Source organism: Carcharodon carcharias, chromosome 1, assembly GCF_017639515.1.
Source record: "Carcharodon carcharias isolate sCarCar2 chromosome 1, sCarCar2.pri, whole genome shotgun sequence".
NCBI lineage: Eukaryota > Metazoa > Chordata > Chondrichthyes > Lamniformes > Lamnidae > Carcharodon > Carcharodon carcharias.
The window spans coordinates 197,699,634-197,723,479 of NC_054467.1; the positions used below are offsets into that span (position 1 = coordinate 197,699,634).

At 40.4% G+C, this 23,846-nt stretch overlaps 1 protein-coding gene across 1 annotated transcript; it reads right to left on the minus strand.

Moving 5' to 3' along the window:
* Positions 1-1,870: 1,870 nt before the first annotated feature.
* Positions 1,871-22,322, minus strand: wu:fb59d01 (uncharacterized protein LOC322379 homolog). The gene is made up of 6 exons (XM_041204401.1): positions 22,096-22,322; positions 13,823-14,026; positions 11,021-11,182; positions 7,880-7,945; positions 5,091-5,169; positions 1,871-3,912 (listed from the first exon to the last, which is right to left on the minus strand). Exons 1-6 carry the CDS (start codon positions 22,163-22,165, stop codon positions 3,852-3,854), a joined length of 642 nt encoding a protein of 213 aa, XP_041060335.1. The 5' UTR covers positions 22,166-22,322; the 3' UTR covers positions 1,871-3,851.
* Positions 22,323-23,846: the final 1,524 nt, after the last annotated feature.

Consider the following 23,846-nt stretch of genomic DNA (forward strand, 5'->3'; position numbering starts at 1 on the left):
GCTAAAGGCACTGGATACTGCAAAAGCTGTTGGCCCTGACAATATTCTGGCAATAGTACTGAAGACTTGTGGTCCAGAACTATTTACACCCCTAGCCAAGCTGTTCCGGTACAGCTACAACACTGACATCTACCCAGCAATGTGGAAAACTGCCCAGGTATGTCATGTCCCTAAAATGCAGAACAGTCCAACCTGGCCAATCACTGCTGATCAGTTTACTCTTGATCATCAGCAAAGTGATGGAAGGAGTCATCAACAGTGCTGTCAAGTGGCACTTATACAGCAATAACCTGCTCACTAATGTTCAGTTTGGGGTCTGCCAAGGCCACTCAGCTCCTGACCTCATCACAGCTTTGGTCCAAACATGGACAAAGGCAGCACTCAAGACATGAGGTGAGAGTGACTGTCCATGACATCAAGGTAGCATTTCACCGAGTATGGCATCAAGGAGCCCTAGAAAAGCCAAAGTCAAGGGAAAAACTCTCCACTGGTTGGAGTCATACCTAGCACAAAGGAAGATTGTTGTGGTTTTTGGAAGTCAATCATCCCAGTCCCAGGATATCACTGCAGAAGTTCCTCAGGGTAGTGTCCTAGGCCCAAGTATCTTCAGTTGCTTCATCAATGACCATCCCCCCATAATGTCAGAAATGGAGATGTTCACTGATAATTGCACAATGTTCAGCACCATTTGCGACTCCTCAGATACTGAGGCAGTCTGTGTCCATATGCAGCAAGACCCAGACAACATTCAGGCTTGGGCTATTAAGTGGCAAGTAACATTCACGTCATACAAGTGCCAGGCAATGACCATCTCCAACAAGAAAGAATCTAACCATCTCCCCTTAACATTCAATGGTATTACCACTACTGCATCCCCACTGTCAACATCCTGGTGATTACCATTGACCAGAAGCTGAACCGGACTAGCCATATAAAGCCACAAGAACATGTCAGAGGCTGGGAATTCTGCAGCAATTAACTCACCTCCCGACTCCCCTAAGCATGTCCACCATATACAAGCATGAGTGTAATGGAATATTCTCCACTTGCTTGGATGAGTGCAGCTCCAACAATACTCAAGAAGCTCAACTCCATCCAGGATGAAGCAGCCCACTTGACTGGTGCCCATCCACCACCTTAAACTTACACCCCCTCCGTTACCTCTACCACCTAGAAGGACAAGGGCAGCAGACACTTGGGAGCATGACCATCTCCAAGTTCCCCTCCAAGGCACACACCATCCTGACTTTGAAATATATCACCATACTTTCACTATCGCTGGGTCAAAATCCTGGAACTCCCTCCCTAACAGCACTGTGGGTTAACCTATATCACATGGACTGTAGCAGTTCAAGAAAGTGGCTCATCACCACCTTCTCTAAAAGCAATTAGGGATGGGTGATTAATGCTGGCTTAGCCGGGGATGTCCACGTCCCATGAATGAGTGTTTTAAAAAAAAAATTCCTCCTATGGTGACACAGAATACTACAGTTAACCTTTTATGGGGCTTAGTCTAACGTACCCCAGTATAATACAATTCGAACAGAACAATTCCCACTTTCCCCAGTGCAGGTGACTGTGCCTCATGAATTGAAACCCCTTCTTCCCACACCACTCTTTGAATCACATATTTCATTCTCTAATTTGCCTGACACTATGCCAATTGTAACAAACCTGGGATCATTACCTTATATGTGTCCTATATGGGTCTCTGACAGGTCAATGCCAAATGTGATACCAAAAATAGAAAACCTGACACATAACTGTATGCAAGTAATGGTCAAAAATAAAAGCTAACCTCCTCTTTCCTATGTGGTGAAAGAAAGACAGTATAAATATGCCAAAATATGATGGCTTATAGAATAATAGGCACTGTTGCATCAGCTTTATTTTTAAAATTGACAGTCAAATATATAACATTCAGCAATTTATTCTTTGTAGAAACATTAAATTCCTTTAAAAATTAAATGGCATTTGCATTTTGACAAATTCAAGTGGATAACTAATTCATTCAATTAGTTAAACATTGGCAGAACTAAAGGCCCAATTTTCAAATAATGTGCAACTCCATGAGGCTATTTACAGAATTATTTTACTATTTTTCTTTCTTACGCTTTACAGCCACTAGGTTTGTATAACCAGAAGTAATTATTGGAACTCATACCAGGCTTTGTATGAAGAAATGGCACCATACGTAAAACTATTTCAACCTCATGTTATGCAATTTTCTTAACTGAAGATTTCTCAAGCTTTGGGCAATAGGAACGTAGTATCTTTAATATGCTGAAGGATACTCTATGGTGCTGCTTAGAGTAGGTTTTGGTGTACGCTGTATTTAAGAAGACAAAAACATTACAACAGCGCACATTGCATTGTTCTGCTGCTCACATGGAGCTGTGCCTAATGTGGCATCACTTTAAGGCCAGAAGTTGTACTGCTTACTGAGTTCTAAGGTATCAATCTTACTCAATTTTGTGTGAGGGAGCATTTTTGGAGCCTTTTGAAAGCCCGTCATGGAACCAACATTGTCACTAAGCCGAAGGAGGATATAATGGGTGCAATTCCCGAGGTAGCCCAGGAACTCTCCCAACTTAGTCTCAAAGGTTGTAAACTTTAGTAGGGAGTTGAGGAAGGGTGGGGATGGGGGTTGGGTTGTAGGCAAATGACATTTTATTTGCTTTTCATCTTCCCATAACAAAACAGAAGTTATCAGTAAAGATGCTGAAGCTTAATGCATATTGCCAATAAATGCATAAACACAATGAGTTATAGCTGCGTCACTGAATGTTTGAAAATTGAGCCCCTGTTCTTCTGCCTGAATTTTCAAAAGCAATTGGATCAAAGTCAGCGCTCCTGTCTGTTCTCATGGTTGAAAGAGGGACAGGAATGCTATTTACTGTAACAACAAGGAAGAAGTGATCAGATTGCATTACACAGCAGATTGCATTGCATTGCAAAAATCTGACTTAGAACTACTGTATAAAAAACTGCATTGTGTAAGATAGTTTTCAGTATTTATATTCTAACATAATTTCTTTCACAGGATATTTCACTATCTCAAAAAGTCAAAGGCATTGAAAGAGCACACACAATTTAGGTTGAAATATGCTGAAAGGCAGTTACCAAACAGGTCATACTTATGTACATATATGTGAATGTTTCACTCCCTACTATATCTTGAAATTTTTTTATGGTTAGCCTCTGTACATGGCAGAAAACTAAGTCTTTCAAAGCTATTTAGTTAAATGTATCATAATTTGAATGCATAATCTACATAAGCAGGGATGCATGCACTTGAGTTTATATATATTTATTATGTTTTTAATATTTTGTATCATGTTTTTATCAAAGTTTTCTCCATAAGAATTAGTTCCAGGTTACAGTTTTCACTGTCCAACATATTAATGAAGTCTTAAACAACAAAGAAGTCAAATTCAAAGGCATAAACCTCAATTTATCAATATTTTGGCAAAAATACAGATATAAGGAAAAGTAATCAAATTCCAACTTGTTTCTCATTTAGTCAATGCACAGTTAACCATCTTATTAGACACGCACATACATATATAAAATACATGTTTATATATGGATATAAGCAATATAATAGGATTCCCCACTGCTTTGAACACAGATGCGCAGATGATGAATTTTAATCTTTGCATTTGTGAAAGAAAAGCGCAGGTGAATTTACAGAGTATTTGACACAAAATATTTTCTATTTACCAAGTTTAAAAAAGTCAGTGTACAAAATCATTATCCAAAATAACGAAATTCAAGGAATCCTTGCAACAAATGATAGTAAATCTTCAGGAAAGTTATCTCTTCCTTATCTTGGCAGTTTATGCAGTACTTTACTTCATCTCTACTTCTGTTGTTCCTTTTGATTTGCTTCTCTGGCTTTTATGCTTTTTCCTAATGAAGAGAAGGAATGTTTAATGAGTCATATACTAATTGAGTCATAAAATAATCGGCAGTGAAAGTTACATTTCAATCAACAGTTCTGATGCTATCTATGAACTTGAACACGAAAGGGTAGAAATTCCTCTGTCTGCTAATTTTAGCACACTGATTAATATATTCACAACAAATTCCTGCCTGCATTATTTGAATAAAGTCACTAATCTATTTATTTCAAGTGCATTAAATATATTTTTGACAAGTTCCTCCATGCACTATTATAGAGGTAATGGTGCATGGAGGAACTTGACAGAAATATGCCAAACAAAGTAGAGTGAAAGGGACTATCAAATCCTTGTATTGATCCATACCATTAAACTTACTTCCAGACAATTAATAGTCTATTTGCACTGCAGCTTTCTAGTCAGACAGAACCCCATTAAATTGCCTAGCTCCTGCCTGATTGTAACTGTAGGAGAGCAATCTGTGCCTTCCTGAATATATGCAAGTGAAGTGCTGTCACCAAGAAGTTATAAATGTAACACATTTCGAACTGAAGTTAAAGTTGTATTTCTCCCCCTTGTTGGTTTAGGTCAGATCCAACTGTCATCCCATGCTGGACCTCTTGCACCACTTTATCTATCCCTCCCCCGCCCCTCCCACAGCTCCATTTTACTCCCCCTTCCTCCCCACCATCTGCAAATATTTACTCATTCCATGTATTTTTACATACTTATTATTCAACATATTATTTTTGTCCAGAGGTAGATGAGGTAATTGGGCATGTTGGAATGCAAGGCATTCTAGCAATGGTTGCCTTCCATAATTGCTATTTCTAGGATGATTAAACAATATGTATTTTTAATAAAAACAGAAAATGCTGGAAAAACTCAGCAGGTCTGACAGCATCTGTGGAGAGAGAAACAGTTAAAGTTTCGAGTCTGTATGACCCTTCTTCAGAGCTAAAGAGATGTAGCTTCTTTAGCTCAGAAGAAGTGTCGTGCTGACTTGAAATGTTAACTTTGTTTCTCTTTCCACAGATGCTGTCAGACCTGTTGAGTTTTTCCAGCATTTTCTGTTTTTATTTCATATTTCCAGCATCCACAGTATTTTGCTTTTATCGATCTGTATTTTTAACTGCTCAAGTATTTACATGTAATCAATGTTATTCAGTCTGATTTAGATCAACGTACCTCTGGATGACAAATGCAGCAACAAAACCAATGACGACAATACCAAAAAGACATCCAAACACAATGGCAACAGTATCACCTGAAAAGAGAAAAAATATAAGTTTAAGGGGAGTTATTTCCATCATTGCATCATCAGTGAGGCACCAAAAAAATCACCACAAAAATTCTTCTTTTGTTTACTGTTAGAATAAAAGTTATATTACAGGAAGAAAAAGGCAAATAAAATGAAATTGAATTAAGCCTCTAATGCAGTACTGAGGGAGTGCTGCAATGTCAGAGGTGTCATCTTTCAGTTGAGAGATTAACCTCGTTTGCCTTCTAAGGTGGATATAAAAGGTGTCATGGCATTATTTTGAGGAAGGGCAAGGGCATTCTCCTAAGTATCCTGGCCAATATTTATGCCTAAATCAGCATTATGAAAATCAGCTTCTCTAGTCATTATCACATTGTGGGACTTTGATTTGTGCCATGGTTGCCGTGTTTCCTACATTATTATACAGGGGGCATATCAAAAGTACTTATTTGGCTGTAAATCGCTACAGGATGTCATCAGATAGTGAAAGGCATTATAGAACTGCAAATATTTCTTTATGGGAAACAGGAATCTAGTGTTGATTTTCACAGTTATCATTCTTCATTAGATGAATGCCTTAAGAAAGGTTAGCCATTTTATGGTATGTAAAAAAAGTAATTGTGGCAGGGAAATGACAGGGAGTGTGTCAGCATTGCTTGAACTTCATTTGTATTCTGCTGATATTCTGCCTTATTTTCAAAAAAATCAGTTTCTTCAATAAACCTCAAGAGACAAACAGGTATTTCCCAGTGATGGAAACAAGCAGGAAATATTACTTACACGAAGGACCAAACATGCCAATGTAACAAATTTATTTTTATCTCTTAATGAATCATAATGGTCTGGGTAGGAAGAACAATTAGGGTAGGCATACTTTTGTACTCAGTAAACATAAGAACCTGGCGCAGGAGTAGGTCATTCAACTAGCTGAGCCTGTTCCACCCTTCAGTTAGATCATGGCTGATTCTCAACTCAAGGACATTTACCCACCTTTACTCCATATCCCCAACAGTCTTACTCAATTAAAATCTATCAACCTCAGTTTTGAATAATTGATGATTGATGATGAATTGAATCCGAAATCCAACACTTCATAATCACTTGGCTATCCTGGTGAGACCGGGGGAAGTAGCTTTTGGGGAGTGGCCCAGTTAGTTTTATTTTTAAAGTATATTGTTGGTTTGTAATTTTGTTGCTAAAATTTGTAACATTTTGTATCCTGTTTTGGGATTAAAATAATGTGAGAACACAACTACATAGGAATGTAACATCAAAATCACACATTGGTACAGAATTTTGCATGGGAGTTTGTGCAGGACTCTTAGCTCATTTCCAATTCTTGGTGTGAATTCTTTGCAACTTTAGTCTTTTATTCATAAATTCTTGGGGAAATTGTATTCTCATAAGTTTTACAAAGATTGAGTAGCCCCCGAAAACAATTGTGGCAACCACAATGAATATCCAATGTAATGCAGTATGTCACTTTCATGCCCATCTCTCATTGCCCCTGAGAAAGTGCTGGTGAGTCACTTTCTCAAACCTCGGCAGACCTCATGGTGTAGGTATACCCACAATTCTGTTAGGACAGGAGTTGCAGGATTTTGACCTAGAGACAGTGATAGAATAGTAATATAGTTCTAAGTCAGGACGGTGTGTGATTTGGAGGGAAACTTGCAGGTGGTGGTGTTTCCATGTGCCTGCTTCCCTTGTCCTTCTAGGTGGTAGAGGTCATAGGTTTGGATGGTGCTGTCAAAGGAAACCTCTAACAATATTCTTGCCCTGACTTTGAAGCTGTGCTTGCAACAGTTGTGCTGCTTAGTGAAGAGCAGCTGTATCAAACATTGAATGTCTCAGCGGTTCAGAGACATTCCCCTAACCCTAATTGCTCCCTGAACACCCTAGGTGGATTTGGCCCCCTGCTAAGAGCCCTTCTCCCTCTCCTGCTTCATCTTTTGCCAGATTGTCCTTTGCATGATCTCTATTCATTCTCTAAATCATGTTCTATTCCAAGAGGAAAGCCTACTAGGCCATCCTGGTCTGGTAGGATCTGGTTTGTGCACAAGCTTTCTTTCATGTTGCTTAATGCACGTTCAGCTGTGTGGAGTTAAGGGATGGCATCGGCTGGAGTGTGGAACTCCAAAAGGCAGTACTGACATTAAATCAATGTTGCTGCTCATTGTTGTTATGATTTGCCTATTACACTTCCAGCAGACATTAATTGTGCACGCTAACCCCTTTACCAAGATGGCCTCCAGACGCTTCCTGTCAGAAGCATGCATGTTCGCCATGGATGCCATTTAGGAACTGTAAGGGCAGTGTAGAACTCTAAAACTACCAAGATCAATTTACCCGCCATTGTCTCTGAAATTCATCAACTGAGACTGTGCTTCAGTGTCATAAGCTGAGTGGAGGATTTGGAATTTAAGAAGGGACCAAATTCTGATGGGTCACTGCACCCTCAATTTAACATCAAAATATTCCTAGGGAAGTAGGTGCCAAAAGTTCTTTTACTGAGTTTACCCCTCCCCCTCATGCTGAGGTGGTTGAAATAGTGGAATGTTGCCATTCGCTCCAGAAATCCTGTCAGTTCTGCTATTTTTACCTTGAGAAAAATTGTGGTCAATTTTTAAAAAATGTAATGGTTTCCTCTAATCCCATCACTGGATGATACTTTCCAAACCTCGAATATAAATCAAAAAAGATCTAAGTACACTACCTTCATCTCTTTGCTGAATTTCAGTTTCTTCTTCATCTATAGCGAATCGTCCTTGTCCACTTACAGCTACAGAAAAAAATATTAATTACAAAATGAAATAAACATGTAAATTCAATTTCCTCATTTGTACTTTTCTTTTAATGTTTTTCCTGACAATTTTGCCTTTTTTTGAGTTACAGTTGATTTGGACATTGGGAGCCATTTATGACTTTGCTAAAGTGGTCATGCTTCCTATGAGGGCCTAGACGGTGACTATTAGCAGGCTGACCAACCATGGGAAATGTCACAGCCGAGAGTGAACCTGTCCTGCCTGATACATGCAGACCTGCACACTCACATGCATGTGCACATGTGTGCACACATGTACGCGCATGCTGGACAGCATTTTTTGCTTGCAGCGGGAGCCCTGGCGACGAGCTAGAAAACTGGGGATGACCTTGCCTTGGCTGGTTGCGGGACCCCCGGGTGCAGCTTACAGGGTCAGGTAGCTAATTAGTTGCCATTGGAGCTGCCATTGCTTTAAAGGAATAAGAGAAAATGGTAAAATTACAGCAGAGACCCCTGCAGATGGTCCAAGCCATTATTCCAGCATCTTCAGGAGGCCCATACCCAACCCTGCCCCACTGAGGTGCCCATAATCGGAGGAAGAATGAAGTCAGAGACTGGGACCTCTCTTTCACACATTGTCGTCTCATTATAATAGTAACTCCAGGCTCAGACGTAGTTACATCCAGTGGGGAAACCCTGGGGTGGAGATCTACACAATTGTTCTTTGGCCCGTTTTCCTCTCTCCTGCCTCTGGGGGCCCTCGATTCTCCAGGTAAGGAAAACTGGACTTATATTTTCTCAATGATATTGCAGCATGAGTTTTAAAAGCCAAGCTGTAGAGACACCTAGTGGCTATCATTTAGAAAACATAAATAACTACATCAGGCCCAAATTTCACACGTTATTAACCCACATAAACTAAAGAGGGCGTTTATGACACATAATACGCAAAATGGATAGCTCTGTCCATCTTGAGTAATCAGTTGTGCGCTGCACCTTCCCTAAAGAGTATACAATAGCCAAAACTATTTCAACTTCTGGGTAAAATTTAAAGAAAACAAAGAAGTGGGTTGCACCTGTCATTCCTGCACAGTGTGTCTTAAATTTCAACCGTATCTAGGTGGTGAACAGAGGCTGGGCATCTCACAAGGAAGGGAAGAAAATTAAGAGGTATTTGGCTTGGCCTTGGGAATAATTCAAGTGTTTCATAAATGGGGCAAAGCATTTTGAGATTTTTGATCTTTTTTGAAAAAAAGACTTATTTCAACCAATAAAGTCTAAGAAGATTTCATTGATTCTACAGCATTTCAGCAGAACTTCCTGTCAATCCAGAGTTTGTGGGCTGGATGTTCTGCTGGCAGCTGAAGTCCCACTGCTAGAGCTGAAAGTAGGAGGCAACCCTGGCAGGCAGCGAGACCTCAGGAGGCACTTTTCCCAACGGTGGCCAATTAAGTGGCTGCTGCTGGGCCTGCCATCTATTAAGCATGGCAGTCTATGCCCAAAATCTGCTGGCCCAATCAGAAGGCCAGCAGGCAGCTCAGTCAGCAGTGCCACGGCTAACGGTGGCCGGTGCTGAGGCTGCAGCAGCATGGAGGAGGTGGCTTCATGGTCAGGTACCCTCGAAGGGGAGGAAATGAGGTCAAGGAAAGGCCGGGGCTAGGCAGGCAGGGCCGGGTGATCCTGGGGAGGTTGTTGATTTCCAGTGGCGGCCTTGCTTTGGGCAGCCATTGCCACCAGGGTGCCCTCTGAGGGCCATGGAGTGCTAGAACGGGAGGCTCCCAGAGCCCACTCTGGCCACCAGGTTCCAATGTACAGAGTCCCCAAATGGCAGTGGGCCTCTGCCTCAGTGGGAACAATGCCCATGGGGGTGGGAAATGGCCATTAATTGGCCATTTAAGTGGCTCCTTTGTGCTCTTGACAAGAGGTGGATCTGTCATCTTCTCTGCTGCTGGCAAAATAGCCTCCCCCACACACACCCCCCCCCCCCCCCCCCCCCCCCCCCCCCCACCTGCCCCAGCCTCTCCCTACAGAGCTGGTAAAATTCTGGCCTTTCTGTTTTGAATCAGTTGCATGAGGGGCAGGTTTGGGCAGACAGAAAGCCTCCATAACATTGTCAGTTTGAGGTATCGACCATTTTGGCCCAGTCAGGTTCTCCTCTCCTCCCAGACGCAATCTTACACATGGGCAGTCTGTGTGAACTAGATATTGCGCTTGTGGAGTGCGCACATGGAGAAACACCCAGCAGCAATGACGGCCCAGGACAGACTTTGCAGGAGGGCTGCATCAGCCAAGCTAGGTTGAGGACAACAAGATGAGGACTTTGAGGGTGCAGAAGAAAACAGCTAGCCCCACACAAGCAGCTCTATGAGGTATTGGAAGGTGTGACAAGAGGTTTCACCAACATAGCTGAGGGCTCCGCATCCAGCCTTCATGGTGTCATCTCATGGCTCTGCAGCCTATCCTGGATAGTGTGGGTCATTCCAGGAATGCTGCAGCTGGGAGACCTCACAACAGGAGTCCACACTGCTACATTTTGCAATTTTGGTGGGAGATCAAATGGCTGCCATGCAGGCTCTGGACTCCACAATGGAGAGATTGGTGGATTGTATTGAGAAGGGTTTTGAAAGGGCCACTTATCACTTGCAATCTTCTCTCCTGCAAATCAGTAGACATGCCAAGGCTCAGCCCCAAAGGACTGGCAGTGATGCAATGGGAACAGTACATTCTGGTTTCTTTCAGGATTACAGTACATTCAACCTTCTAGCCCCTTCAATCAACTAACCCCCTGCTGAAAAGTTTAGTGTCAGATGAGGGCTGTAGCTGTAATCGTTTTATTGGACCATAGCAATTCTTTGAATGGACATGAATCAAAGTGCATTTGTATCAACATTCACCCTTCAGCACTCACAGCTAATTAAATTAGCTGCTGGTATTCAATCAGAGCATGTACCTAAACATATTAAAATAATTTAATCTGTTTATGCTATGTTTGAGAATTGAACACCATAACGTTTTGTAGGAACATAAATCATACGTATGTGTTTTCCAGCTTTAAACAGCTTACAATGCCAAAATCTAAACACGAGTATTTACCGCATAGACTCCGACAACTCTTCCTGCTTTCAAATTGGTTTCCATTCCCATGGCATCCACCGTAGAGAAACGTGTCACAATCCTTCATGGTCTCATCGTAGTACCACTTCAGTATGTTGGCGAGACAATCCCCTCGTTCTTTTGGCAGTTTACATGCTGCATCTGCCAAAGAATTAAAATATGTTCACTTTGCTGACTGGAAAGAAAATTTCATTTGGTCCTTTCCCCATTTTTGTTTTGCTATAATCTGAGGATTATTTGAGCCATCAAGTCTTAATAGAAACAGAGAATAGTGGATACTAAAAATGAAAACTTTGGTGGTGGAAATTTTATTTTAATTCATTCATGGAGTGTGAGCGTTGCTGGCTAGACCAACATTTATTGCCCATCCCTAATTGCCCTTGTTCAGGGGGCACTTAAGAGACTACCACATTGCTGGTGGGTTTTGAGTCACATGTAGGCCAGATCAGGTAAGGACTGCAGATTTCCTTCCCTAAAGGACATTAGTGAACCAGATGGGTTCTCACAAAAATTGGCAATGGTTTCATGGTCATCATCAGACATTTTATTGAATTTAAATTTCACCATCTGTTGTGGTGGGATTCAAAGACCAGTCCCCAGAGGATTACCCTGGGTCTCTGGAATAGAAGTTCAGTGACACTACCACAATGCCACCATCTCCTGTTTTGCTAGGTGCACAGCACCAGGGAGGTGGTGGCATAGTGGTATTGTCACTAGGCCAGTGTTCCAGAGACCCAGGGTCATCCTCTTGGGACTTGGGTTTGAATCCCACTACAGATGGTGAAATCTGAATTCAATAAAAATCTGGAATTAAAAGTTTAATGATGACCATGAAACCATTGCCAATTGTTGTAAAAAAAATCTGGTTCACTAATATCCTTTAGGGAAGGAAATCTGCTGTCCTTGCCTGGTCTGGCCCACATGTGACTCCAGACCCACAGCAATCTGGTTGACTCTTAAAAAATGCTTAGGGATGGGCAATAAATGACAGCGATGCCCACATCCCATGAACGAATACAAAAAAAAGTATGTTCCCAAGCATGAATTAAGGATTAATGCATTGACATGGACCTTTAACATGATTGTACCAAATTCTTCTCTATTCTAATTTAATGGTGACCATTCTTGATTAACAATTGCATTAATTAGCACAGAGAGATATTTGTTACATACTTCTGCAAGAACAGCATTGATCATAGTTTCTACTCCATAATGTTCAAAGATATATGTTGATAAAGGATTTGAATTTTTGTGGGAGTTCTTCCGATCATGCACCATAGCTTCAGAGAAAGATCCATGGAAACAATCTAAGTGACATTCAACCCCAAAGTGTCTTGTATGTATATTAATTTATTTTACTAAACTAGATTTTGCAAAGAACATTCTCAATCATATTATGTTCATGCATAACCCTATCTTAACCCTATCTTAAACCCAAAGCAGCCAATTTGACTTTGTGAGATGCTATCAAATGGGTGATAGTCAATTGGCAGCCCATTTTGCATCTCATCACATTTTTATTTTTATTTACTTTATGTGCTCTTAACATGTTGGCAATCTGGTAACTCATTGTTTGGTGCTGTCGGGAGGAATTAAATTGCACATCCTCCCCCTACACCAGAGGTGAATTCCAAGAAAGTGGGGGGGCCCTTTGATCAAGCGGGAGGGTGTGAGGTAGGGATCCTGCCACCTCCTCCTGATTACGTCTGAGGTGGCAGGAATGCTTGTGTGTAGCCTTCCTGCCTGGACACCAACTGGGGTCCTTTAGTGGGGAATTAATGCCTATTTAAGGGCCAAGGGCCTCACCCTGCCACCACTGTTACTTAATCAGTGGGGAGGCCAATAGGTCAGGGTTGCTTGCAGCCTTCTGGGGAATTGGAGGGGTGGGGGTTGCTCCCTGTTCAAAGGCACTCAGTACCCAGTCAAGGGACCCAGCTTCGAGAAGGGGGAGCCTCTTGATAGTCACACCCCTGCCATTTCCTCCAACTGCCCTTCGTTCTTGCTGCGACCCCAAACCTGCAGCCCCATCCTGCTGCCACTTACCTTTCTCCAGGGATCCAGCAATGATATCTGGTGAAGGCCCAAGTGTATTACCGGTGGCAGTCCCCACTCCCGATGGTAATGGAGAGTTGTCAGCCTCTGGTTAGCTGGCAACTCTAAGAGGCAGGACTTCTGCTCTCCTAGAAAAAGTGCAGTGACTAAGTGTCCCCGGGTGATCCGGGACCACCAATGACAAAGTTCTTGCTGTCAATTTGGGGCTTAATTCCCTCAAGGATCCTGGGGATTCAAGCCAGTTTTGGCCTGCCCTCCACCCTCTGCCACCTTCATTAAACTCTACCTGTCACCTCTGAAAGGGGCATGTTACAGTTACTTGGGCTGACTAGAACCAGAACACCATCAATAGCATCTTGCAAAGGTCAGTCATTGCATTTTGAATATATATTTCCTATTTTATTTTGGCACAACAGTGCTAAGTTCTGACACCTATTCTACAAACAATCTACAATTCAGATATTAGAGTTGAAAAACAACACAAACTTTGAACCTTGTACTATTTTGATGTAGCATCAAATACTGATAAAATACAGTTAAGAGTAATTAAATGCTTCATTATTAATTAAGTATTCTGGCTGAAATATCTCAAGAAAAATTATGTGAATTTAAAAAATAAAGGTTGTCCAATGCAACTTTCCGACTTATAGCTTTTTCTTAAAATTTAAACTTACAAAATTAGCAATTCTAAATAAAAAATGTGACAGCCACCGTATATGAAGAACTTACCTCCTTCCGGAAACTTCATAGGATAAGTATCAGAGCAGGTCATCAAACAGTATGTTTCATTCTGAAACCTGTTTTTATTGCCTCCTTTTCCACTGTAGGTAAATGGTTGGCAACGGTCAGCAGCTGAGTCATAGAACCATAGAACTTTCTTTAATTCTGGATCTGTCACATCTCCTGCCTGCATTGGTTCCTTACAGACTTCACCTGTGGTCAGGGGAAATAGAATATTTTGTTAGGAGCTAATAGATATACTTCTTAGTTACAAATTAACAATAACTGAGAGAAAGAACTTACAACTATTTAGTACCTTATCATGCCTCAAAAAAGTTACATTCCATCTCCCTTTAGTTTCCCCTACAAGCAATCCCTTCTCCCTCCAAACTCCTCAACCCCACTCCTTCATCAAACTCCTGCTCCTTCAAACCCATTCCTCCTAAACTGCTGACCACCCAAATTCATGCTAGCTAATATTGTAAATGATTTTATCTTCAGAGCCTGAGCCCCTCGCTTTCAAAACAACAGTCATTGCACTCTCTCCTCAAAAGGAATCCTTCAGCTCATCTTCCCTAATTTGTTACAATCCCATCTCTAAACTTGCTTTATTCTGCAATGTCCTACAGTACATTGTTGACCATCAGATCACACTACCTCTCCAGGAACTCCCCATTTAAAACTCTTCAGTCAGGTTTTAGCCCTCCTGCGATATTGAAACAATCCAAGCCAAAGTCACAAATGCCACTCTCCGATGCTTAATCCAAATTCTTTCTCTTCAACTTTCCATGGCCTTTGAAATAATCATACCATCCTCTGCCAATGCCTCTCTTCTGTTATTCACTTCACTCTTGCCAGCCAGTCATAACCAAAGGCAAAACTACTAATGATTTCTCTTCCTACTCTCTCATCTTCAATACAAAAATCCTTTATGGATCTAAATTTAATCCCCTTTTCCACCTCATTTACATTGGCAAAAACATCTTCAGACATGGATTCAGTTTCCATTAATAGTTACGTTGTTGGGTATTGCTGAAAAAAGAGACATGTCTTAGCTTTTCGTCTTCCACTCATTAGGACACTTGCAAGATAACCAATATAAGAGGAAAACAACAATTTCTGCTGTATGTGAAGAAAGTGCTGATTGGTTGGCAAATGACATTGCCATGGAGAATACCCAACTGATGGCGGCTGACAGTTAAGGCCAAGCATTGTTTGAAATTTAAACCAGGCAGCTTGACCCTGATTGGTCAAGACATTGCCCTGAGGAACGAGTCAGTGAGTGTTCTGATGAGTGCAAGTTGAAAAGCTTAGACATGTCTCTTTTTCCAGTGATATTCCACTAGTTATCCTTAACAAAAAAGAATTACCTGGAAAAACCCAGCAGGTCTGGCAGCATTGGTGGAGAAGAAAAGAGTTGATGTGTCGAGTCCTCATAACCCTTCAACTTATCCTTCACTGCCTCTGTGCTATCAAACTACATGCCTGACATCCATTTCTGGATAAACGTTAACTTCCTTCTGTTAAACACTGAAACTGAAGCCAGCATTTTCTAGAAATTCTACAGCCTTGCCATGAACTCCAACACCCTCCCTGATCACTGATTCTGATGAACCAGACTGTTTACATCCCAGTATCTTGGACAGTAGCAAGCTCAGTTTCTGACCCCATATCATCACCTTTACAAAATTCACCTACACAAAATTGCCCATCTGCACCCCTAACTTGGGTTGTCTTTCACTAAGAATCTTGAAGGTATCTTTATGATCTCCAGACTCAACTATTCCAATAATCTCCTGACTGGTCTCCCAATCCATCAAACTCCATAAACTTCAGCTCATCTAAAGCTCTGATGCCAGTATCCTATCTTATACAGCTCACTCATTACTGCTGCCTTCATCCCCTATGTCTCAAATTTAAAATCCTTATCCTTATATTTAAACTCATGCATGGTCTTGATGCTTCCAATCACTGTAAACACTTCCAACTTTTCCCTACACAATTTGTCCATTCCACTGACACTTGGCACTTGGTTCTTGTGCATCCCTCATCTTTGCTCCACCACTGACTGCCCTGCTTTAAGACACCTAGCCCCTATGTTGTTTAGCAGCCCCCATCACCCACCCCCAACCCACCCCACCCCACAAAACCCTGCCTCATTATTCCTTCTTTGGTGTTTTGCCTTGTGATTCCATGAAGCACGTTTTTATATGTTAAAGGACTATATAAATGCATGTTTATGTTGCTGAAAACTTAAAGAAAAAACTTTCTTTGAACTAAGAGAACTAAAAATGAAGAAAAGAATTCTCAAGGATCTTTGTTGCTGAGTTGTAGTATTGAAGATTATTTGCTGCATTCCAAATTATGCTCCGGAAGACCTGAACTATATTTGCATCTGTGAACTGAGAAATTATTCATGACTATTGCTGATTCGTTTTTTCTAATATAAATGTAGGACTTAGATTCTTTACCATGATCCCACCTGAAAATGCCACTGAAAATGTCCCAGACCCCTCCCGGGAGTGCTAGTGCAAGATGCAGTACCAGCAGTAAAGGCCCTTCTGATGAAGAGGGCTTCCAAGATTATATTCAATATCCAGCCTTTGCATTAATGATGCACTGTGGCTACAGTATGAAGAATCTATGGGATGCACTGCGCTAAATGATGCCCTGTAATTTGCAGGACTGAGAAGGACAAAGAAGGAACACCATGATCTCCAAGTCTCCCTTAAATACCACCCTGCCACATATCAGAAATCCATTATCGTCATTAGGTCACATGCTTGAATTTTCTACCTAACACCATTGTGGGAGCACCATAAGCACAAGCACTGCATTGTTCATGAAGTAGAACCCCCATGCTACCATAATGTTGGCTGTGGCTTGCTGATACTCCTCTCACCTCCAAGTGAGGAAGCTGTGGGTTCAAATCCCACTCCAGAGACTTGAGCATAAAACCTAGGCTAATATTTCAGTGCTGTACTGAGGGAGTACTGTACTTTCAGAGGTGTTATTGTTCAGATGAGATGTTTAAACCCAATCTGCTTTCTCAAATAGACACAATATATCCCATGGCACCATTTGAAGAAGAGCAGATGACCTTTCTCTGGTGTACAGGCAAATATTTATCCTTCATCCAACATTACTAAAACAGATTATATGGCCATGATCACATTGTTTGTGGAATCTTGCTGTGCATAATTTAGTTGTGTTTCCTACATTACAATAGTGACTGCATTTCAAACATATTTCATTGAATGTCAAATACTTGGGACATTCTAAGTTCATGAAAAGTTAAATGCAAGTTTTCCTTTCCTTTTTCCATGGCAAATAGAGCCATGCAGCCTTCTTCCAATCACAAGAATGAAGAAATTAAATTCTCTTTTTCAGCTGATCGTGAACTTCTATGCTGGGAAATTACACTGAATTGGTTTGTTCTAATTTCAGCCCCTTGTTGCCAAGCAACCTCACTTACATGCATTTATTGCTCCCAGTGCAGAGTTTCACATGATGGAACCACATGTTAGGAATTAGGGCTGGGGGTCATTTACATAGTTCATAATATGCACTCATATAATTATGCAATCACTAAGAGTATGAAGTTGCACTATACTTGACCTCTAACATGAATGCAAGCATATATTTATTTAATTGTTGCTATTGATCCTTCTGTTTATCTTTTTAATAAAGGGAGGGAGGAGAAAAGCGAAATATTTCATCAAGGTCAAAATTCCTCTTTTGTCACGTAGCTCTGGGTCTGCCACTTCTTTCACCTTTCTCTTTGCATTTATGGGGAAGCTAGATAAACAAATGAGGGCAAAGAGAACAGAGAGTTATGATGATAGGGTTAGATGAGGAAGGATGGGAGAAGGCTTGAGTGGAGCATAGACATGGACATGGATTGCTGCTGTACTCTAAATTCGATGTAATTCTATGTAATTCAGTCAACCCACATCCTTCTTCACGGTTCAATGGGTTAGCATGAAATAGCTGATTGCGAGTCGGTAGCTCATTTTACTTCCATTAAATCAAGATCTACCCTCTTAAGGGTAGATCTGCTCTTAAAGCAATCTAATTGATTAAATTTTGCCTCAACACCCTGAGTTAGATTCAAAACCAGCTCCTTCAAATGGTATCCAACTTGTTGTATCCTCACTCCCTCCACATAGTTTCTATATTTTGGCCGACAATTTTGCAAGGGTGAGGCAGTCATTACCTAATAAAAGACAAGAAGCTGTTTTTCTCACACCAAGCTTGGATTTTCACTTTTACCTCTTGGAATGAGTGCACCACTAAATCTTTATCCACCTAAAACCTTTAATATCATTAATATTTTATCAAAAAAGTTTTCCAAATTGATGAAAGAGACAAAATCACTGGTTGATTTTTCTTGTTTTCAGGTGTGCCAACTTTTATTTATTTCTAAAAATGTAGGCACAATACATTTCAGCCCTCAACTAATTCAAAGCTAACAAAGCTAAAAAAAAATCTGTTCAGTCTACAAGTCTGACCCCGAGCTTCTGGTCACCTGTCGTTTTAATTCTCTGCCTCACCCTGACCTCTCCATCCTCAGTCTCCTACACCATTTGAAGTTCAATGTAAACTCGAGGAACATCGCTCACCTTTCGATTAAGCACTTTACAGTCTTCTGGACTTAACATTGAGGTCAACAATTTCGGATCCTTCTGCACCTCCCCTGACATCGGGTTCCCAATCCCCATGGGAAAATTCAGCCTGTTTACTGTCTCCAGATCGGATTTTCTGGTCCCGCCTGCCACAGAGCCAGAGATTCCCGCCCAAAGTCAACGGACCTTTTGCTGGTCCATCAAATTTCCTGTCCTGCCTGTGACAATTCCTGTGGCTGGCAGGACCAGAAAATCCTGCCCTCCATAGCTGCTGCCAGACCTGCCGTGTATTTTCAGCATTTTGATTTATTTTGGATTTCCAGCATCAGTAGTGCTTTGCTTTTTTATTAAGCTTTTGAATTTCATTGTTAATCACTAAAATGAGCATTAGCTTACAGTTTGGTTCAAACTAAATCTCTCAAATCCCAGCTTGACCTGTGAACAAATGTGCCTTTTATACTGTTATTCTCATAGTAAATGCAGTGAATTAATTTGGGTTTAAGCAAATGTTTATTCTGAAGAATTGTTCCCCTTATAAACCATCACATAAAGCTCATTAAAATTTCTGGTCTCTAGCTGGTTTTCACCTTTTCTTGACTTTTTCACAATCAATTAACCTTCAGATCTGTAATCGTTTTAAGAAACTGTGAAGTGTGTACATTTCTACGCAGATGTTAATGTTAAACAAAGTGAAAAGCTAAAAGATTTCCTTAAAGCAATGTCTATGAAGATGTTTAAGAGCTAAATGATATTATGTGAATTCTGTAAATCACAGAATTGATTTAAGTTTCTTGAGTTTTGGCCAAAAATGCTGTTTTATAGAATCTAGTTTTGACATCAAAACTTTTCACTGTCCAGTGATTTTAATAACAGATTCCATTTAACCATATCAAGAAACTTATTCTGGAAATGATTTTTTTTTAAAGACCTTTTTTAAGAGAAATGAGTCAATCACAGAAATGACCTTTTGTCCAACTGAAAATAATGCAGTGCTAGTGCACATGCAAAATTCATCCTGTTTGTGGCAGTATTTAGCTTCCCTTTCCTGCTACACACCTGACTTTATTTGGGAGCTGGTGTTTTTTACATTCTTAATTTTATAATAACTTTAAGAAAAAAGTAGGAATATAAACATAGACACCATAAGTTTCATTTTTTAGAAAGCTAGAAAACTTTTAAACTAACCATTGCTTTTAAAACTTTTTTCCTGTAATATGTACTTTTACCGCACTTTAAACATTAGGGGAACGTTTTTGTTGTGAGGGTCAGACTCTTTATTCTCTTCCTTTACCTCTTATTTGATACTTCTATTTTCCTGTATAACCTCTATGCCAACCAAAAGGATGGGAGACAAGCTCCTGCAACATTTCCACCAATGCTACTATGAGACTGAAAGACACATGAAGGAACAGACTTATGTGATGCAGCCAATATATTCTCCTGCTCTGTCTCTGGTGGAGTGACTGGTCTGCCTGTTCCTCCCCACTTCCCCAACTCCCCCAGCCCACTCCCCAGTTGCAACACAATTTTGAAGAGTGAATACTGAACGACTATTTGAAGACAGTGATTGGGAAGTCAATGGTGAGGATTGATCCATTTAAAAGAATGATTAAGAGAGCGAAGAAAAAGGTTAGGAAATGTTGTTGGAGTATGGAACGCTTCACCACAGGGGACAGAAGCCATTGCTTAAGAAAAAGTTGAATAAATATTTGACACAGAGGAGGATACATGCCTTTAGGGGATGGGAGGGCATGGCTATGGGATTAGTTTTTGATTACTCTAGCAAAGAGCTGGCATGGACAAGATTAGCTGAACAGCCTTCTGCTGTGTTGTAAATATCTATTGTGGTGAAAACAGGAATGGACTACATCTTATCATTCTATATCATTTCATTAGATTGTGTCTCTGTGTTGCACTGAGGTCACATATGTTTAAACAAAATCTGATTGTTCACATTTAAAAAAAGGAAATAGAATTATGCTCATAGCGAGTGGTTAGGATCATGAATGCACTGCCTGAGCGTGTGATAGAGGCAGATTCAATTGTGACTTTCAAAAGAGAATTGGATAATTACCAGAAGAGAATAAAAAATTGCAGGGCTACAGCAAAAAAGGCAGGGGGACTAGCTGATTTGCTATCACAGAGACTGACACGAACACAATGGACCGAATGCCTCATTCTGTGCTGTAACCATTTTATGATTCTATGTGTTTATTATTTTAATTAAAAAGTTTAATTTAAAAATATCTGAGGGTCACATGTTGGACAAAGCCCCTGTGTACGGTGTCATGGAGGGTGGAGGATTTTAAAATCAAGTCTTTGCTGGGCTGGGAGCCAATGTAAGTCAGCAAGCAGATAGTGATGGCTGAAGGGAACTTGGTGCAAATTAGGTTACAAGCAACAGAGTCTTGGCTGAGTTCAGTTTTATGTAACTTGGAAGATGGGAGGCTGGTCAGGAGAACATTGGAATAGTCAAGTCCAGAGGTAAGAAGAGCATAGATGAGGGCCTCAAGCAGGTGAGCTGAGGCCTGAGTGCAATGAAGCAATATTATGGAGGTTAAAATAAGCAGTCTTGGTGATGGAAAGGGTATGTGTCCAGATAGTGACTGTTTAAAATTAATTATTGACTCCCTACCCAGAGTAATTCATTTTTTCACTACTCACACTCTCAAAACCTTCATAATTTTTCACAATTTACTTAATCTCTTTTTAACCTTTCAGTAAAGGCTGAACCAACCTTTTACTTCTTAGATCCATAGAAGCTTAACTCTGTTCAAACACCAAACAGCATTGTACTTTGTCTAGATTTCTGAGAATTGTTTAATTAGCTACCAGAAGTTAATTACCATTTATTGTTTTGTTATTTTTGACACATAGTTGCAAGCTTCATTGTAATTTATTTAGTGATTTAACATATGCTTTGACTTTATCTTTAAAGGGCGTATTTAGTGTCATATAAAATAAATAGAAGGTTTATAAAGCATCTTTCACAGCCTCAGGATGTTGTCCCAAGGAGCCTCACAACTAGTGAAAATCTGTTGATGTATAGTCACTGTTGTAATGTAGGAAGTGCAACAGCCAATTTGCACACAGCACACTCCCACAAACAGCAATGAGAAGATAGCCAGGTAATATTTTTTAAGTGCTGATTTTACTTACCAAATTATTAGCAAGAACATCTATGTTGTTACATAAGAAAAACACAATAATACAATATTGCTCACAGAATAAAACAATATGGCCCCAGTCCCTTCTAAAAGGCACAAGCACCACTGCACAGTCACATTCTTAGAGATGGCTAACATGCGTCCGCCATAACAGATTTGCGTAGTATCCTTCAAGTATGTACATTGTTTGCCTACATAGCAATATTCACTTTGGTTCAACAGTAATTCATAGTGTACAGTACATTGTGATGTTATAAGGCTTTATATGAATGCAAGTATTAAAACTTTATTATTAAGTTCTAAATAATTTGGCTTGAATTATAATTGTAGAGCCTGGCAAATTCTTGAATAAAGATGAAGTATCATGACTGAAATGCTAAGTTACATGTAACATAAATTTTTAAACTGAACATGTAAGTCTATCTTTAAACAGTTATACTATTGCTCGAATGAGACTGCATATATATTAAAAAAGTACATTTTTACTCACTTCTATTAGCTGTAACACTCAAACTAACAACAGTAATGCAGATTCCCAAGTATAAAGCTATCCTCCTCATTTTTGCAGAATCTCAACTGGAATACCAATTGGCAAGAACTTGAGCTGAAGTAGTGTGTTCAATGGTGTAAGGTATCCACGAATACTCACGCACAATTTGCTAACCGTCTTTAGCCTATCAACTTTATAACATATTTTATGATTTAATGGCAGTTTCAACAAAACCAACCTTTTGGACTCTAGCAATAAAACTGACGTGTGACGATGCAGATAGATAGTAACCAAGCAACTATTGATCTGAACAGTTTGGTCACTCACAAATTAAACGTTTACTGCTATTACACACTACACTTTTGTGACCATAAGGGCTGAACCAATATCCACTGAAACGCAGATCCAAGGCCAGTATGAATTCCTGGTGATAGTAAAAAAAAAGCCCACTGCAAATGATTAGTTTTGACATCAGCTTGTCTGCAATAAAGCTTGTAAACTGGTTTCAGTGCATTCTTTTAGTGTCCCATTAGTCATCATATGATGAACACACATAAAGTTCATTATTCAAAAGTACAATTGTATTTCTTGTAATTGTTTTATTAGTTTCACAAGATCACATCATATTTGGAGACAAGGAAGGCCTTCCAGACTGTCTTAATTAATCCATCCTGAACAACCCAACATCCCAACCCATTGCTGCATCTAATTCTTGCTTATATATTTTTGCCTCCATTGCATTACCCAGAATCATATTCCAGGTGTAGTTCATTTTCTGCATGCTAAAGAACCTCCTGATATCAGTCCTAAAGTTACCTTGTATTAGTTTGAAGTTGTATCCCTTCGACCTAATTTAAACTGGTATTCTAGATTATCCTTTTCCACTCCCTTAACTATCTCATATGCTGCTATGGGGTCAATTCTCAGACATCTTTCATTCAGGCCGAAAAACCCAAATTTCAAAGTGCTTGCTTATAGCCAAACCCTAATGATAGGAATCAGACTTGCAACAGTTTTCTGCACTTTGTACATCTCCTCCTGGTTTCCCAAGGACCAGAATGGGACTCAATACTCAAGGTGTGGCTTGAGCTGTAAATTGCACAGTTACTGATTGTTTAAGCCATCAGTCCCAATTTTATTTAAGTCCTGAATTTTGCTTGGATTCTTGTTTTGGAGGACCAAGTGTTAAGGCCTTTCCCATGTGAATAGTTGGAGCAAGTAATTTTTTTTATTCATTTGTGGGATGTGGGCTTCGCTGGCTGGGCCAGCACTTATTGCTCATCCCTATTTGCCCTTGAGAAGGGGGTGGTGAGCTTCCTTCTTGAACCACTGCAGTCCATGTGGTGTAGGTACACCCACAGTGCTGTTAGGGAGTCCTTGGATTTTGACCCAGTGACAATGAAGGAATGGTGATATAATTCCAAGTCAGGATGGTGAGTGACTTGGAGGGGAAATTCCAAGTGGTGGTGTTCCCATCTATCTGTTGCCCTTGTCCTTCTAGATGGTAGTGGTCATGGGTTTGGAAGGTGCTGTCCAAGGAGCCTTGGTGAAATCCTGCAGTGCATCTTGCAGATGGTATACACTGCTGCTACAGTGTGTGCGTGGTGGAGGGAGTGAATGTTTGTGGATGTGGTGCCAATCAAGTGGGCTGCTTTGCCCTGGACATTGTCAAGCTTCTTGAGTGTTGTGGGAACTGCGCTCTCCAGGAAAATCCATCACACTCGTGACCTGTGCCTTGTAGATGGTGGACA

Bases quoted from the DNA above. Each gene is read 5' to 3' on its own strand.
- wu:fb59d01 (XM_041204401.1), bottom strand. From the start codon at position 22,165: ATGAGGAGGATAGCTTTATACTTGGGAATCTGCATTACTGTTGTTAGT. The intron at 14,027-22,095 runs GTGAGTAAAAAT...CCCTGACCACAG, and splicing joins GAGTGTTACAGCTAATAGAA to GTGAAGTCTGTAAGGAACCA. The intron at 11,183-13,822 runs GTAAGTTCTTCA...ATTCTTTGGCAG, and splicing joins TATGAAGTTTCCGGAAGGAG to ATGCAGCATGTAAACTGCCA.